Source organism: Lissotriton vulgaris, chromosome 1_1, assembly GCF_964263255.1.
Source record: "Lissotriton vulgaris chromosome 1_1, aLisVul1.2, whole genome shotgun sequence".
Taxonomy (NCBI): Eukaryota; Metazoa; Chordata; class Amphibia; order Caudata; family Salamandridae; genus Lissotriton; species Lissotriton vulgaris.
In genome coordinates, this window is record NC_141685.1 from 1,152,949,065 (window position 1) to 1,152,968,393 (window position 19,329).

The following is a 19,329-nucleotide window of genomic DNA, read 5'->3' on the forward strand; positions in this document are numbered from 1 at the left end:
GCAACACAAAAGGTGTGAGTAATCCAAACACTGTTTGTCTATTTTACTGTTAGTCCTGACGAATGCTCTATAGACCCCTATGGGCCGACGGAGCAGAAACATGTCGACGTTTATGTAATAAGTGTTTTTCCCAACTACTGTGATCTAGTAACTCGATCAACTTAGTAGTACCAGTTTTTTAACAACCTGGAAATCACACCAATCAATAAAACTACTTAGGGTGATTTTTCAGTTATTTTAACTAACCCCCCCCCCCTTTTTTCTCTTTTTTTTTTTTTGACACACCACCTTTCTTCCTTCTCTGGACACTGCACTATATGCCAGAGGTGCCTCCGGTTGAGGCTGGCTAAATCACTCACTTAGAGTAACCAATGATAACGGCCAATAACCCATATGCGGGGCGGATGAACCATATATACCGCTATATTCCAAATTGCATAGGGTTTTTGAGGTTACTCTAAAATTTACATAACCAATGGCTTAGTGTTACAAGTGTCTGTTTCCTCTTTGATAAACCTTGTACTTTCCCTGGGGAATGAAACAGACCCTTAAATCCCTAGTCCCTCCACATTGATTGATTGACAGAGACAGACAGACAGAGGGAGAGCAAGGGAGGGAGACAGGTAGACAGAGGGGGAGCGAGGGAGGGAGACAGAGGCTGACAGAGGGAGAGCTAGGGAGGCAGCGCGAGGTAGAGCAAGGGAGACTGAGGCAGACAGGGAGAGCGAGGGAGAGTGAGGGAGGGAGGGAGACATGCAGACAGAGGGAGAGCGAGGGAGGGAGACAGGCAGACAGAGGGAGAGCGAGGGAGACAGGGAGAGCGAGGGAGACAAAGGGAGAGCGAGGGAGGCAGTGTGAGAGCGAGGGAGGCAGAGTGAGGGAGAGCGAGGGAGACAGAGGGAGAGCGAGGGAGACAGGGGGAGAGCGAGGGAGGCAGAGTGAGGGAGAGCGAGGGAGACAGAGGGAGAGCGAGGGAGACAGAGGGAGAGCGAGGGAGGCATAGCGAGGGAGACATAGGGAGAGCGAGGGAGACAGAGGCAGCTAAAGGGGGAGGGAGACAGGCAGACAGAGGGAGAGCAAGGGAGGGAGGGAGACAGACAGACAGAGGGAGAGCGAGGGAGGCAGACAGAGGCAGACAGAGGGAGAGCGAGGGAGACTGAGGGAGAGCGAGGGAGGCAGAGTGAGGGAGAGCAAGGGATACTGAGGGAGAGCGAGGGAGACAGAGCGAGGGAGAGCGAGGGAGACAGAGCGAGGGAGAGCGAGGGAGAGCGAGGGAGAGCGAGGGAGGCATAGCGAGGGAGAGCGAGGGTGACATAGGGAGAGCGAGGGAGACAGAGGCAGACAGAGGGAGAGCGAGGGAAGGAGTCAGGCAGACAGAGGGAGAGCGAGGGAGGGAGGGAGACAGGCAGACAGAGGGAGAGCGAGGGAGGGAGGGAGACAGGCAGACAGAGGGAGAGCGAGGGAGGGAGACAGAGGCAGACGGAGGGAGAGCGAGGGAGACAGGCAGACAGAGGGAGAGCGAGGGAGACAGAGGCAGACAGAGGGAGAGCGAGGGAGGGAGATAGGCAGACAGAGGGAGAGCGAGGAAAAGAAAGAGCGAGGGAGGGAGACAGAGCGAGTGAGGGAGACCTCAGAGTGAGTGAGGGAGACATTAGAGTGAGGGAGACATCAGAGTGAGGGAGACATCAGAGTGAGGGAGACATCAGAGTGCGGGAGACATCAGAGTGCGGGAGACATCAGAGTGCGGGAGACATCAGAGTGCGGGAGACATCAGAGTGCGGGAGACATCAGAGTGCGGGAGACATCAGAGTGCGGGAGACATCAGAGTGCGGGAGACATCCGAGTGCGGGAGACATCCGAGTGCGGGAGACATCCGAGTGCGGGAGACATCAGAGTGCGGGAGACATCCGAGTGCGGGAGACATCAGAGTGCGGGAGACATCAGAGTGCGGGAGACATCAGAGTGCGGGAGACATCAGAGTGAGGGAGACATCAGAGTGAGGGAGACATCAGAGTGAGGGAGACATCAGAGTGAGGGAGACATCAGAGTGAGGGAGACATCAGAGTGAGGGAGACATCAGAGTGAGGGAGACATCAGAGTGAGGGAGACATCAGAGTGAGGGAGACATCAGAGTGAGGGAGACATCAGAGTGAGGGAGACATCAGAGTGAGGGAGACATCAGAGTGAGGGAGACATCAGAGTGAGGGAGACATCAGAGTGAGGGAGACATCAGAGTGAGGGAGACATCAGAGTGAGGGAGACATCAGAGTGAGGGAGACATCAGAGTGAGGGAGACATCAGAGTGAGGGAGACATCAGAGTGAGGGAGACCTCGTAGTGATGGAGGGGGAAGGAGAGAGAGGGAGACAGAGAGGGAAGGAGAGGGAGGGAGAGGGGAAGGAGGGTGAGGGAAAGAGAGGGAAGGAGGAAGAGGGAAGGATAGAGAGGCAGAGAGAAATAGAGGAAGGTAGAGGGAAACCGGGAGAGGGAAACAGAGAGAGAGTGAGACAGTCAGAGTGAGTGAGACAGAGGGACAGAGAGGGAGGGAGAGAGGGAGGGAGAGAGGGGGAGGGAGGGAGACAGAGAGAGAGTGACAGTGAAAGAATGATAGAGAGAGAAATGTGTGTATGATGGGTCTGGTGGCTCAGTGGACGAAGGCGTCCGCTGCAGGGACCTGTGATCAACCTCATGGTCATGTTTTTTTTCCCCTCTAGCCCCACCCCCTCCCCCACTGACCCCGCCCCCACCAGTGCAGCCCTCGGACACAAACCACACTGTAAATCTGGCCCCGAGAGAAAGTTTGTGAGTACCCATGCTCTAATAGGACACAGGAAAGAAGCACCCTCTGGCAGGTTGGACTGCATCGCCCTAGTTTATTTTTGGACTTTTAGTTAGTATGTATCCCTTTGCTCGTTTTGTCCCTGAAGAGGAACGTCCTTTTGTACCACGCTATTTCCCAGCATATATGCCTGTCTTTTCTAGTTGGACTCAACATGTTAAAATTGCATTTATAGTTATTATAGCGATATTGCTAATCACATTAATTGGAGTATATATATATTTAGAATTTGGCCACCCTATTCATACTGTTTTAGGAACAACTGCCCCACCTCCGGAACATGTGTTTTAAACTTTAGCCCCACATAAGGAAAGGCATCGTCAGACTTATGTGAAAAATATATTTGTTGAAATGCTCCATCAAGCACACAGTGCCACCACTACTACAAATTGTTGGGTTTGTGGTCTTTTACCATCTGTTATGCACAAGCACGACTTATTCATATCCTTACCCTTGTCTCATCTGGGGAGTTGCAAGGCTTGGTTTTAAATTACTTTCAATGGTGTATATGTATTATACTGTGGACACTCAAAGGTTTTCGGAAAAAGATTATGAAATGATTTTAGCATATATTGAGGTTCATCAAGGATTTAACCCTGATGGGAATAATGGAGAGCGAACCTTAGATCCGAATGCATACATGAATATGTATACAACGCATGAAAATACCACTTGGTTGAAGAATGAGATTTTGGATTTTGTTGAGTTCAATTTCACTCAGTATTTTTGAAATTTTCAAGACCGTAATGTTACTGAAGATAGGGCTATTCCAGTGCCTATACTAAATAGTACCTCTGCGTTCTGTGTTCAGGGAGTAGGGTACATATCGGTAGGAGAGAGCCGATGTAATTACACTTATCAGTTGCGTCCTTGTAGCAGCCCTCCATTGTAAACCCCTCCTAATGTATATTTTGTTTGTGGAGAAATGCCTATACTTGGCTTCCATGAGGTTGGGCTGGACGTTGCTACTTGTCCTTCCTGTACCCTCCAGTCTATATTGCCCCTTCAGATTATCACAAGGATTACCGCTTAGATAAACGAAGTATGCTTGTTAGGAGAAATATAAGAGAGATAGATACTACCGACATAGATCAGACAGATACTCCACTGCAGCATTTTATCGACATTATAAAAGGAGTGTTTCCCATCTGGGGGCCTATAATAACCAGCAAAGAAGTACACCGTTTGTCCAGAGTAGTTGAAGGGGTAATTAACACTACTGCAGGAATATTGACTAATATAACCATAGAGCTACAAGCGCCCAGACTCATTTTCCTTCAAAATCATATGGTTTTAGACGTTATCTTGGCAGATCGAGGAGGAGCATGCCGTGTGATCGGCAGTTCTTGCTGTGTTTATATTCCTGACTCTGCCCCCTCCGTTCATTTGGCTATCCAGAAGCTACATCGTTTGACTTCCGAAATACATGTAGAGGCTGGTACGTGGTCCATCTCTGGTTCGTTCTGGGGTTTGTTGTCTACTTGGGCATGGAAAAATCTGATAGTACTGGCATGTATAGCCGGTATCATATTCACGTGTTGCCTTTGTAGACAATGTGGACCTGCATGTTGCTCTTATTGCGCAACTAGATTCACCTCCTCTGTGGCCGGTCCATCTCCAGCAGCAGTAAAGGCTCAGTTAGTTCAGCAGGAGCTCAAAGATGTAATGCTGATTGATGAGGGAATATTTGAAGATTGAGCTGTTTTAGTTAGCTACATCATGCTAAAAGGGCCGTTCTGAGGGATAAAAAAATTGATTTCCCATGCATAAGGAGTATTGGACCTATATTATGCTAGCATGATGCATCTATACGTACCCTCTTTTGCTTACTGTATGTATATATATATATATATATATATATATATATATATATATATATATAAAATATATATGCGTTTGCAGGGAGGAAAACGTTTATTCGCTCCTTGCGTATCTGCTGCTAACAGAGTAGGCCGAGAACCCTACAAATGCCATTTTCCAAACCTATGCTCAAACACGGGCTGTGATCACGTGTTAATCCCCGGTAGTTATCAAGCCCCCGTTCATCTGAATTACTGGGAGCAGCTGAACGTAGGCTGTCTACTCGACTGTCCTGAGACTCAAGGTCACATATGGCTTTGGCTGCGATAAGCGCATTCCTGGAGGCGCCGTTCCTACATTCTCGGGCACCAAGACGAAAGGGAGCCACCACTCCTGACCTTCCAAGTAATAAATAGTTAAGCTTTGAACTAACCATGTGTGCCATATATGGTCCTTCCCTGGAGTTCGAGGGCCAACTGGTGTTTTTCCTTTTACCATGATTATATGTGTTGAACCGAAAAGTATGTAACCTCATGTGTGAATACGAGCCAACAGTCTTCTCCGCGCACCTGATGGATGAGGGTTGGAGAGGCTCCTCTATAGAGTATTTATGCTTAATAAACGATTGAACTTTCTTCACTGCCAACTGACTGATTATTTGGTAATGGGATTGGGGCTATTGGTAGGTATAGCCCTTTACGTAATTTTTTTAGAGCACATCACGCATGCTGCATTTTGACAGGTGTTTCTAAATGATGTGGCCTCCCTAGAAAACCTGTGACAGACTCTTCAAGACTGGCCACCTAATAGATATCTATCCAAAGTCTACTGGGTGAGAGATAAAACTCTGGGGCAAAGAACTCCTTCCCCCGATTGTTGGGGCTGCAGGAGCTTACGTTACGTCAAAGACAGCACACCTAGGCAAATTCGTGTAAATACCTGCACTGTGGCAAAGAACGCAGGACAGACATTCTACTCGCACCCTGTCTGGAGACATAGTGGCACTTGTGATGCAGAAAGGTAACAACACCTGAATGTTGAGATCTGAAAGTCAGACATGGAGAGGCAAATAGTAGAAGGGAGTTCACGGACACTGAGACAGAGAATGCTGATCTCATACATTAGGACAAAGATGTTTATGCTGAACGTGAAAACCAAGAATCATTGGTTGCACTCACACAGGTTTTGGTAATGTCGCATGACTCAGTCACTCCTATGGAATCCCCATCATTGGGTTAATATAAGACAAGCGGGTGAAGTAAAAGTCATTATACAGTGATGCCTAACTGCGCCAGTGCTGCGCTACATAAAAAACTATAGAACATACCATGTGACATACATAGTCGCTGTGGCACACAGTACAGCTTCCTGTGACATAGCTGATGTTGTTGTGCAACATATTCTAATTTTTTGTTTCTTCAGTCTAACAAGAAAATGCTAATAGCCCTGGCTCTTTTGCAGAATGGAGTCCCCTTCCTTCACTGCTCTCCGCTGCTTCACCATCACCTCAATTTGCCATTGTAAGTCTTTGTGAACTCTTCATAAGTTGTGCATCTCTATCTTATCCTAAACACCAGTATAAACATTGCATAAACAATACCTATTAGGAAGAGCTGAAGTTTTCCCGTCCCTCTAGAAAGGCAAAGAAAGGAATGTTCTCAATGTTCTTTCAGGGATTCTTCTTCAGAGCTTAACAGATGGGCATGGGAAGGCTTCTCTTTAACATGTGGCCGCCTTCAATATGATAGCAAATGTGAGCGGCCCTGACCTTATCAAAGATGGCTACCACTGCATTAGCACTCACGGCCTTACCTAAGATGGCCTGTACAACATCATCAACCCTTCCCTTAACTAATGGCTAGTACGCAGTCAGCAGCCCTGTCCTTACCTAAGATGGCCAGCACTATATCGTCTCGAAGTACCTCCATGGAGCCTGAGCAGATGAAGTAGAGTGCCTGCATGGCGTCTCCTTGCCGGATCAGGTACTCGCCCGGGGTGCAGAAGGAGGGCTTGATGCTAAGCGAGAGCGAGCGCAGGCAGCCCCTACTCGCTGAGTCAAAGATGGGCAGCTGAAGGATCTCCTTGTTCAGGTGCATGGCAATATCTGCCCTCAGTTCGTCCGGGAGGCTGCGCAGGAGCTGGAGGAAGGGAAGGACACAGCCATCAGGGATCTTCGCTACAAAAGCACTCTCCAAATTCTTCCCTAGTAAGAGTTGGGTTGGATCTCAACCTCTTGTTTGGCATACCTTTTGACTCAACATTTCTTATTAGAGACAACACTCATGGGTGTTTATGGACCCCCATGGGATATAGGGCCATATGTATCAACACCCTCATTTGCGATTCTCAAATAGCGATTTTTTAGAAATCACTATTTGAGAATTGCAAAAAGGAATGTATGTAAAAATCGCAATTTTTTTGCGATTCCTTAATATTCCTTAATTGCGATTAGCAAATTGCGAAATCGCAATTAAGGAATTCTTTCCCATTCATTTCTAAGGGCCAGGATGCCCATAGGAATGAATGGGAAGTTATTCTCAATTTGCGATTCGCAATTTGAGAATTGCAAATTGAGAATAATTTCATGGGTGCAAGGGTGTCATAAGGACACCCTGATGCACCCCTGAAATTTACATGTGGGCGCATATGGCGCACATACATGCCCTAAGGGCGTGTATGTGCGCCACATGGCACCTTCACAAATGGCAAAAAGTGCATTTCTGAAAGAAATCGCAAATTACCATCAACTTGAAGTTGGTGGTAATTTGCGATTTCTTAAGGAGAAATCAGAAAACTTCAGTGGTTGCTGCATAGCATTTAAGGAATCACAATTTGTGATTCCTTAAATGCTTACGCAAAGTTAAGGAATTGCAAATTTTGCGATTCCTTAAATTTGCATTGCGATTATCCCCATACATACCGTTTTCCGAATCGGTCGGTTTCTCTTGCACCAAAACCCAGTTGTATAACAGTGTGGTAGCCCAGTAATACAATCTAATGTTGGGTAACGCCCACCCTCCTCTTTCCCTGGGGAGCACAAGAAATTTGAAGGCCCTTCTTGGCTTGGCGTATGCCCATATAAATCGGGAGAACATATCTTCCATTTTCTTTAGACATTCGTTCGGAAATTCTAGTCCAATTGCTCGCAAAAAGTATGACATTTTAGGGGAAAAAGCATTTTTATAGCATCGCATCTCACAGTAATGGATAGATGAAGGTTATTTAGCCTATGTAAGTCTTGCTTGGTTCTAGTTAATAGAGGTTCTATGTTATCTTTGACAATATCATCTATTTTTGCAGATATATCTATCATGGAAAGTTAGGTTTCATAGTATTTGTAGTAGTTGTAGTAGTAGGAAGAGTAGCAGGGGGACAGTATGACTAGAAGGGGAAGTTGCTGCAGTACTAGAGGGATGTGTAGACGGGAAAGAGTAGGAGCAATGCTAGGAGTAGAGGTTACAATATGGTAGTAGTAGTGGCATAAACAGGAAGTGAGGAGTAGAGGATGTGTAAGCAGTCATATGAGTAGAGTAACAGTAGTAGATGTAGTAGTGTGATGAAAATACATAGTTGCAGTACATAAGATGATTTTCAATGCAGATTTCTGTACAGTTTAAAAAATGTATACACTTAATGAACCAACATAGACCACTGTTTAACCCCCTAGATAAAATAGAGCCATAAAGGGAGGAACGAGTGCAAAACCAATCAAGCTTTAGAAGGTACATTCAACAACATCTTGGAGGACACTCTACCTCACAATGTATAACTGGGCCCATTATTCATAGCGCTGAGTGCACTTTCTACTGAAAGTCATCCTAGAGGTGGACCGCGGACAAAACCATTTCATCAATAGCAACCAACACCCCTTGCCCTTAATTTTCAACTCTACAGGCAGACAGCCCTCTTCAAAGTATCAGAGGCATGTGTTAAATATATGTATGGGCCAGGGTAAGGATGCAGTGAAGAGGGACCATAAGCAGGTTCCACTGTGAGATTTGTCTCTACTGCATGTCATACTTGGTACCCTGATTTTATATCAAGACAGGAGGCTATGATTATGCATAATACTTTTATTTCCCACTTCTGAGCAGCACCTTTAAAAGCTCATGGAATTCTTTCCTCCTTTTTGTATTGTATTTATTCTTTTCATTGTGTCTTAAAACTTAATAAAATATTACTGAACTAAAAAAAAAAGCTCATGGAACCTTTTAAAAACATCACAATCAAAAAGAACTTTGACAAACATAAGTAACATGAAGCCACCATCTTCCTCCTCTTTTGTTTGCTGCTTCTGAGCGGATAAGTATACATTGGATTTGATATTGAGTTTTTTTGATTTGATGATTCAAATGGATGTTAATAACCCAATGGGTGAGTGTTTGGGAAGTATGATTGTTTTGTCTATTTAAGACCTTTTAGAAATGTTATGGCTAGAATGTGCTTTAGTTTTAAAAGGTAAGTGTAGATAAGGGTTTTGTATTGATAATATTTGATAGAGAGTAGTTTGATATTTGATAAATGAGAATTTGTTCAAGAAAGTGAGGTAGAACTAACTTTGGGGTGTATTTCAAAGTTAGCCGATTTTACACGCAAATATATTTTTTTATTTAAATGGAAGAAGGCTTGCAAAAATAATTAATGAGATGGTTCTAGCGAAAATTTAAGAAATAGATTATTTAGCACCAGCGTGGTAACGAGGAGATTAGCAAGTGCAGAAAAACAGTAGACGGTTGTTTTTCAAATAAGTTATGCTCGCGCTTACCGAGTTTGCTTCGGTGAAGGGTAACGGAGCTGTTAGATTGCTCGAGGGTAGCAGTGTAGTGTAAACAGTGATGCGTTCACGCGTGAGGTGTGAACGCTGATTGGTTAGCCTTTGGATTGTTTTCAATAGAAAATAGGCCTTGTTTTGTGCACAAAGGCAGTTTTCTATGGGAATTAGCTCTGTGAGGCTGGTTCCCATAGAAATGAGCGTTCAGGCATCGCTTTGAGGGAGAGATAGGAGATAGTGAGGAGATCGTATTTGTGAGGAAGTTATTTTGAAGGAAAAAGATATTTAAAGAGTTTAAAAAGAGTTTTTTCTTTAAGAGGAGTAGGAGGAAATTAAAATAGAAGATGGAGTCATCAAGTGAGGTACAAGAAAAGTTAATAAGGGACATAATAAATAAAGAAATAAAGGATTCTATTCAGGAGTCAGTAAAGCAGGCATTAGGGAAAAGAAAGCATAATGAAGAGGATGAATATTTTTCTATTTCAGAGGAAGAAAATGATAGAGTACCAGGAGGAAAATGCTTAGCAAAAAAGAAACATTTGGTAGAAAGAAAGGATTTGAGTGGAGTCCAAAGTGGCTCAAAAAAGAAGGGAACCCTCAGCGGTACAAAGGAGAGCCAGTTATACACTGGAAGGAGAGGAAGTGCATCGGGAGATGCACAGAGTGATGAATAGTTGGATGAATATATTCTAGATTTGAAATATAAAGATGATTTGGGAGAGGAAAATGAAAGTATTTTAAAAGAGAAAGAAAAGGATTCAGTGGTTGATCCTTATGGTGAAGTGATGTTTAATCCCAAAGAGATTAGGCACCCAAGAGGGAAGGATTGGTGGCCACTAGAACATGTGGCTGATTACATTAAAGCTAGGCTGAGGAAGCCACTTGAAATAGATGAAAGAAATATTATGAGAGCAGAATGCTCGAGACCTAGTATTGAAGATAAGATAACGATGACTCCGAATATTGATCCTGATTTGATTACATATCTGTTCAAAATGGGAAAAGACCCACGTAAGGGTTTAGACCGTTCTTTGAAGCAGTGTCAGGATAAGGTTCTTGATATCCTAGGGCCTTTGGCAAAAATATTTGATGTAGTAGAGGAGGCTTATTTAAAGGATGTCAATCTGGATCTTTCTTAAATGCGTGGATGGTGCCAGAGAGCAATTTGTTTTTTAGAAAATGCGAATGCTAGTATCATATCTGAAAGGAGGAAAACTATCCTTATGAGGATAAATCCAAGATTAGGAAATCTAGCATATAGATAAACAAGTGAAGAAGCTAAAGTTCTTCTTTTTGGAGATGGAATTGTGAAGTCTTTATCAAAGTTTGTGAATACTTTTACAAGTCTGGATAGAGCGCAGTTTAATATGCGTAGAGTGTTCAGTCACAACAATAGTTTTTATGGACGGGCCGGTAGAAGAGAGCAAGCTGCCGGCCGTGGAAATTACAGAGTCCATTACCAAAACCAAGGAGGAAGTTATGGTAGAGGACAGAATAATTACAACCTCTTTCCACAAAGAGGAAGAAGCAGGACACGTGGAAATAGAGGAAGAGCTCAAGGACAGTCACAGAATTATAAAGGGGGTGAGTATGAAGACTGGTATTTTTTCTATCCCGAAAGAAGTAGGAGGAAGATTAAAGTATTTCTTTTTTTTTATTTTTTATTTCAAATCGTTTTTATTGAAGTAAGAAAACAAAAGTAAAAGACAGTACAGTAAATCTTCCGTTGTAAGTGATTCGATACAGATATTGTCAGACAAGTACAGAGACTACAAATGATAAGAAATAAAGAGAAAAACAACTCTTGCTTGTCTCATTGATATAGATTAACATGCCAAACACTCAACGTGTGGATGTAGCGGGTATAACTCTAACATATGGACGCAGGTGTACACTCATATATCACAAGTTACTATAACAAGAACAAGGCCGTACTGCTTCAAGGCGGCTCAAAATGGAAGGAAGATATGTCTAATGATTTCCACAACTTCTTATTGGATGGACACCACGTAGAAGACTGTAACGCCTGATTAGTAGCACCTCGTAGGAAAGACAGCCATTCCTGCCAGATCTTGAAATTTACCTCCTTAGCACATTTCCACTTGCATAAAACAACCTTACAAGCCAATGTTAACATTAAATCCAAAATCTGGCGATCTTGCTCATTTGCCAGTCGTGGTTCCAGCCCCCCTAGAATGACATACACAAAGTCCTGTATAGGTTTTATCTTAAATACGTGATGAATGCATACAAATATTTTCTCCCAGTATTCTCCTAGTAAGGGACAGCTGAATAACATGTGAGCAAGATCACCAGTCCCTGATTGGCAATTCCAGCACGCCGGAGAGTCACGTAATTTACATTTAAATAGCTTTTCCGGAGTCCAGAACGACCTATTTATGAGCATATACTTCGTCTGGAATAGGATTGGTGATACTTTGTGGGCAAGTGCTGACTTATGAATCAAGTCCCAGTCACACTCTATTCCTGTGGAATTCGGTTCCGCTTCCCATCTTGCTTCCACAGTTTTGTGAGATTTCCTGGGCAACGGTAGCAACAGTTTATACACCTTGGAAACGAAGTGACCTGTGTGCATAATGCGCGGGAGATGTGTTGTCAGCCATGGAGTGTAGGGTGAGAAGTTACGGCTAGTTAGTGTCGCTTTGACTTTTAGGAAATTATAGAAATCTATCGGGGGTAGATCAAACTTCTGCTGTAAGCTTGAGAACGGGATCGGGTCTCTATTGTCATACAGATCTCCCGCCAGATTAATTCCCTTTCCGGACCATGACTCCCAGAAGAGTTCCACACCCGCATGTTTAAGGTAGGGGTTACTCCATAGTGACATACATGATGATTTAGAAAATGTCAATTTGGTTTTGTGCGTTTGGTCAAGTCTAAGTAGGGCCCTTCTGGTATTTAGCATTATATATCTGGAGTGTGGCAGGTGCGACAGATCCATGGTGAGTAAGGACTCAAGAGGAGCGTGGCCCACTATTGATCTTTCAATGTCAATCCACACAGGAGTATAATTTGGTGATTTTATTAACCATTGAGCACCTTGCTTACAAAGAAAGGCTGTCTGATAGTTCCTGAACGAAGGCAGACCCAGGCCGCCTTTATCTTTCGCCAATTGTAGCTTCTTTAGAAATATCCTGGCTTTCTTGCCCCGCCACAGGAAGTTACCAAACAGCTGGTCTATTTTAGAAACAAAATTATTCGAGAACGCCATAGGGAGCATACTGGCCAGGTAGTTAACTAAGGGAGTCGACATCATTTTGAGAGTTTCAGCCCTGCCCCACCAAGAGAGAAATTTTGGGGACCAACTTTCTAGTGGAGTAGATATTTTTTTCAAAGTCAATTCTTCATTTATTTTTAGAGTGGAGACTAAATCTTTATCGAAGTCCAACCCCAGGTACTTAAAGCATTTGGGCTGCCATGTAAGACCAGAGTCCCCCAAGATCCCCTTATCACCTATATTGTTTAGGAGTTTGACCTCCGTTTTGTCTTTATTGAGCTTGTAGCCCGAGACCTTAGAGAAATCTTCAATGTCCGACATGAGTGCAGATACTGCCTCCTCCGCCCGTTCAGAAAAGACAAGCACATCATCTGCATGTGCTGTTAATTTGACCGTGCAGTCTCCAAATGGTATTCCTGCGATTTTAGGATCTTTCCTTATATGATATAAGAACGGCTCAATTGCCAATAAAAATAACGAGGGCGACAGAGGGCACCCCTGCCTCGTACCTTGCTTTAAGCAAAATGAGGATGAAAACGATCCACCCGCCCTAACTCTTGCCGAGGGGCAGCAATAAAGGGACATTACCAGTCGTGTAAATATTTCCCCTAAGTTAAATTTGTTAAGGACTGCTTCGAGGAAGGACCAATCGACCTTGTCGAAGGCCTTTTCGGCATCTAACGTTATTGCCACTGTAGGGGTATCTAGAAGTTTAGCTTTTTCCAACACATGTGCCAAAATCCTTGTGTTATCACTGGACAACCTATGCTTAAGAAAGCCCGCTTGAGATGGATGGACTAGTTGCGGGAGTACCTTCTGAAGACGTGCGGAAAGTATCATAGCTAGTATCTTACAGTCAATATTAATTAGCGAAATTGGCCTGTAATTTTTTGGGAGCGATGGGTCTTTCCCTTCCTTAGGAAGTACTGCAATTGTTGCCTCTGCTAGAGTACCTCTTACTTCACCAGAGCTATTTATCTCCTGGAATAGGTTTAGTAAGGGTCCAGTTAATATAGTGGGGAATGTTTTATAGAATTTTGCTGTAAAGCCATCCGGGCCTGGTGCCTTCCCTGATTTCAATTTTTTAATTGCACTTTCCACTTCTTGAGCACTAATCGGGCCATTTAGGCCAACCTGATCCTCGGCAGACAACCGTGGAAGATCACACTCACCCAAATAATTCTTAATCTTATCTTCCTCCACCTTTGTATTTTTTGCATAAAGGTCTTCATAGAATACCCTAAATACCTCAGCTATCTTATCTAGCTCAGAGTGTGAGTTCCCCGAGGCGTCCTTAAGGATGTTAATAGAATTCTTTTGAACCTTAAATTTCAAATATGAAGCAAGGCTTTTCCCCGCTTTATTGGATTCACAAATTTTAAATCTCCGTCCTTTGTCAAGCCAAACTCCCGCCCTTTCACTTATTAATTTATTGTGTTCATATTTTTTATTTGCCAAAGCATAGAGAGTCATATCGTCTCTAAGCCTTAGATGCTTACTTTCAAGATCTACAATTTCACTTTCCAGGGATTCCAACTTCGCATTATAATTTTTATTCATGGCAGACCTAATCTTGATACATACCCCCCGTATTGCACTTTTCATGGCATCCCATCTAATAAGATCAGATGTGTCCCCTTCTTTATTAATTTGCAGGTAAGAGACAATCGCAGCTTGTATTGCGGATCTGTGTTGAGCATCGCTTAATATCTCGTCGTTCAGGCGCCAAGACGTCTGACGAGGGGAGGATTTGGCATTTGCGATGGATAGGGAAATACAAGAGTGATCCGACATCACACGAGGCTCTATGGTGGTAGATTCTATTCTGGGTACCCCGTTCTGTGTTATGAGGATGTAGTCGATCCTGGAGTAAGAGTCGTGTGGTGTAGAATAAAAAGTATAATCCCTCCCTGTAGGGTTCTGGAGCCTCCATGCATCCACTAAATGAAAGCGTTGACACAGATTGATGAAGGCTCTATGAGATTTGCTTGGTTTGAAAGGGCAGTGGGAGTCCCTATCTAGCGTTGCGTCCTTCGGAAGATTGAAGTCACCACCCACTATGTGAATAGCACTATCTGGGGCATTTTCCATATGTTTATTTAGATCCTCCCAAAACTTGAGTTCATTGACGTTAGGGGCATATATGTTCGTAACATAAAATTCGGTATTGTCCTTACTTAGTTTGGCCGTAACCCACCTCCCGTCCACACTGGCCTCGGAAGACAAAACCTCCACCTTTGACTTCTTCGCAACAAGTATCAACACACCATTCTTTTTATGTACAGACTCGGCACCCACAACCTCACTGTAAAACTTATTCCTCAGGTGGTAAAACTGCTTAGTTTCCAGCTTTGTCTCCTGTAACAATACAATATCACCTTTTAACCTTCGCACATAGTCTAACATTTTTTGTCTTTTGATCGGTTGGTTCAACCCTTTAACATTGAGAGATAATATCTTCATTTTGTCCATATTACATACTCCCATTGGAGTATTCACCGTGCTATGTGTGAACAGTTAAGTGATGCTTCATCCGGAGAAAGACATTCATCACACATGACCAACAGCAGTATGATAATCTATCACCCCCGAGACTCAGAAAGGACATATGAGCGAACATAGAGTCTATGACCCTCACCACCATCAAGTGTTAGTGCAATAACGAAAATGCAAGCAAGAAGAAGAAGAAGAAGAATCAAAAATAAAAGACATGTAACACATACCTGAACCCCCAATCCCCTCAACCCCCCACACCCCACCTGTATTCAGTAGGCATGGGGATTGGAGAGAGAGTGTGATGCAGCCTCCCCGTGCCTAAACATATCCATATTAGTTTGGAGCATACGAACCTATGGACAATCACTGCATTCTCGTGATTTGTTGCTAACTACTGTAACTACGTTAAACCATACATCTAGTAACCTAGTGCATATGATGGAGTTCAAAGACTGCAAGAGAAAAGATAAATGAAACATGGCATTTCTTTAGTGTGAGTGAGTAACAGAACCAACAGCATTACCAACTGGTATAGGCTTATGTAATGAGGCATGCTAAAACGTATTAACTCGAGATACAAGTATACAAATGTGGAGACATGGACTCCGTAATCAAAAGACCGATAGGAGCGCCAGTGCGCCCTTAACCTGGGCCTTAACCTGGACATTCAAAAGTACCACATTTTGCGCGACACAAGAGTTTGAACAGATTCTTGTGCTTAACAACAAGGAAGAGAAAACCATTGGAAGATGTGTGCAGCATGATGACCTTCATTTATAGCCTGAGGCTGAAGCTTGGTCAGAGGAACTTTCGGGATTGTTTGTCTCCATATCCAAGTCCTCAGGGCCATCCAGCATACGTTTCAATTTCAGGGGATCGGAAAAAATGTGCGGAGAGCCCTGAATAATCACTCGATACCTTGCCAGACCAGCGAATCCATATTGGAAGCCCCTTTTCTTCAGCAGCGGTCGGAGCGCCAAGAATGCCTTCCTGACGTCAACCGTCTCTTTACTATAGTCCTGCGATATATAGACCTTAGCAGATTTCCACAAAATGTGATTGTTTTTACGCATGAAGGTAAGAATCTGTTCTACATGCTGGTACCGTAGCGGTTTACAAACAATAGCTCTGGGACCTTTTTGATCCTTAGATATCCTGGCCGGGACTCTATGGGCTCTATCAAATTCCAGTGGGTGTAGAAAAGTCATGTTAGTAGCTTGGGTAAACCAGGACTCAAGAAAGGCCATGCAGCTCCCTAGTTGATCCTCTGAACCTTCCGGAATACCAAAAATGCGTAGATTCCCCCTTCGATTCCTGTCTTCCAATTCAGCGAGTTTCCGTGTCGTTTGATCCGCCGCTATGCATAAGCGTTTTACGGCGTTGCAGGTCTTAACTTCCATATCCTCGAGTTTGCTAATCCTCGTTTCTGCCTCTAATAGTTTTGCATTGGTGTCGCGGTTATCTTGTCTGATCGATGCCACCTCTTCCTTGGTCGCTTTCGCCAGATCTCTGACTTCATCAAGTCTGCTAAGTATTAATTCTATCGGATCCGGGTTATCCTTCCTCCCTTTGCCAGGTGAGGGCAGATCAGACTTAAGACTCTTTAGGCTTTTTGCTAGCTCTTTCTCTGCCATGATTACTCGTGGTGTAGACTGACTGATCGTTGGCAATGGTCCTCCTGTCTTGTGCCTGATCGTTATGGCGCACTTTTCTTCGCCGGCCTCCGGTACTTTGTTCCTGGCCTGATGCCAGCAAATGACCAATGATAAATCAGGGCCACCCAGGAGCCGGAGCGACAATCAACCTATCTGTCCGTTTCCTGATTGGGTTCGGGCACCGTGATGAAAAGCGCATTTCCTCACCTCAGGGTGGAAGCCTGCGTCGCCATTTTGAAATCCACCACGTGCACCATTCGCACGTAAATCCTGCCTCAGTAGGAACACCTTGTCCGCCTAGCTTCGCTTCAACCACACTAGTAGCGTTTAATAGGAGCCAGTCCCAGAAACCTGCATTCAAGCATTCACTGAAATTCTTATTTTCCTTTCTCCTCATTTACTGGTGTAATACATGGCTCAGTTGTGGTTCCGAAATCCCCACGTATTGCATTCTTCGCATTTATCCAGCACACAGAGTTTGTAATATGCGAGGAGTGGAAGTCACAGTCATTAGCATTGCAATGATTAAGCACAGCGTGTGGTAGGCGCAATCTCCAGAAACCTACATCCAAGCATACATATAGATTCCTTTACCAGCCCCTGGTTTGGCACATAGCTTTTTTTTTTTTGCCCAATATAAGTCACCAAATATCGCTTTCCTCGCATTTAACCAGCACCCAGCCATCACAATATACGATTTGCAGTAATACTGGAGCCTTAGCAGTACCTTGATCAACTTGATTGATTTGGGACCATGACCAGCCTTCTCAAGCAAGTTCGTAATAGAGCCTCAGAATTCGAAAATCGCCAAAAAACACATTTCCGCTTGTTACTGATTTAATGTAAAAGCGTTTTCACTCCTTTTCCCCCGTGGTAAATGCTGGTAACATTTGAGCCAGATCCGATCTGCAGATCCTTAAAAATACGTTATGCCGCCATTTTGTGAGGGCGCGAGCGGTGATCGCCTCTTGAGCTGCTCTTGTTGTGCCCCCAAGCGCTGGTATTACTCACGGTTTTCTTCTTTCCCGTTGTCCTTGCGCTTATTTCAAAGTCCGGTTCGCCACCGGAGTCCTCAGCTGTCTGCCCTTACATCGAGCGGGATCCTCGTCTTTCGTCCGCCGGCATCCTGGGCGGTCACGCAGTCCTTCACCCGCCGTAGTTCACTAGAGCCCGGCAGCAACCGGAGCGGAACTACGGAGCAGTCAAAACCCGACTTCTCCTTCGTGAAACTCGCCGATCGAGCCCTCTATGTGAACCTCTCACATTCCGGCGCCCGATTCTTCCGTTGTTGTCGGCGCTGGAGAGGTTTTACACGCTCCAGACCTGAATTACGGCCTCGGCACGGGCAGAGAGACTCACAGAGCCGCCATCTCTCTCGGCGTCCAAACCACGCCCCCCAAGATTAAAGTATTTCAAAGGGAAATGGAAAGGGGTGACGAAAGATGTTTGGGTTCTGGAAACAATAGAAGGGTTTCAAGTAGAGTTAATAGCATTTCCATATCAGGAAAAAGAACCTGTGGAGTTAAGCTTTCAGGAAGAGCTAATGGTAATAGTAGAAAAAGAGGTATGTATGATGTTAGAAAAAAATGTGATTACAAAAGTGGGAGAGAAAGAAAAAGGGTTTGTAAGTACTCTTTTTCTAGTGGAGAAAAAAGGAAAAGGTTGGAGCCCTGTAATAAATTTAAGAAGTTTAAATCCAAAGTATAAATTTATTGTTTGTAGTTAATTAAAACCTTTACAATTTTGTTGCTTAAAAACACATAATTTAAAAATAAATTTACAAACTGACGGATGGTTAAAAACAGAAGTTTCTATAATGTCTGTGTGAGTAATGTTATTATAAATGAGATTACAATGTCTCTGTTCGTTGCACTTCACACTTCGGTTTTGTGTCTTTATCTCTCCTTTTTCTCAGTGTTCAAGATTAACTGTGATGCCTTTTGAAAAAATCTGGCAGCAGTTGGTAGCTATTCAATGCTAACATGACAGCCGGGTGGCATGATCTAATTTGAAAAAGACGAAATATGTAAAGTAGGTAATTACGTCTCAAGCTCGTCAAAGACGGACAAATACACAATATATGGATCAGTGATTTGTCCATTTGGCCGCATAGTCTACAGGCAGAGGTCGGCCAAGTTTGTTTCCATGCGGGTGTCTGGTCTTTTAGAACAAAGCATCCCAGCCGTAATCTTAGTAGTGTTTTTTGGGTGGCTGGGGTTATATGATTGACAAAATAAGGTTTTCTCACACGTGGCCAGCACCGTCCAACCGTGTTTTTTCTTCGCTAGTGCGGCTTTATCTGTTATCCATGATCTTTGCTTTGCTGCCCCGTTAGCTGTTTTTTTGAAAGCCGAAAAAGTTTGGTTGGTGTTCCATGCCTTTTCCATTTTGAGGTTTGACAGAGCATCCTCCAATACTGTTTTCCAGGCGTTTTTCGCCTTTGTCTGATTGTTCACCTCAATCCAACAGAGACCCATGAGGGTGTCCTCTTGTGCTGCCCTTAATTTCCAACATGTTTTTAATACAGCCGC

The 19,329-nt window shown here is 44.0% G+C and overlaps 1 protein-coding gene across 2 annotated transcripts in view; it reads right to left on the reverse strand.

The window, feature by feature from the left end:
• KCNH3 (potassium voltage-gated channel subfamily H member 3) overlaps nt 1-19,329 on the reverse strand; it is a 454,232-nt gene that overhangs the window by 128,715 nt on the left and 306,188 nt on the right. For both annotated transcript variants that reach the window (XM_086964034.1, XM_086964026.1), the window contains exon 10: nt 6,527-6,776. In XM_086964034.1, coding sequence (XP_086820160.1) covers nt 6,527-6,776 — 250 coding nt within the window. The remainder of the gene's footprint in view (nt 1-6,526; nt 6,777-19,329) is intronic.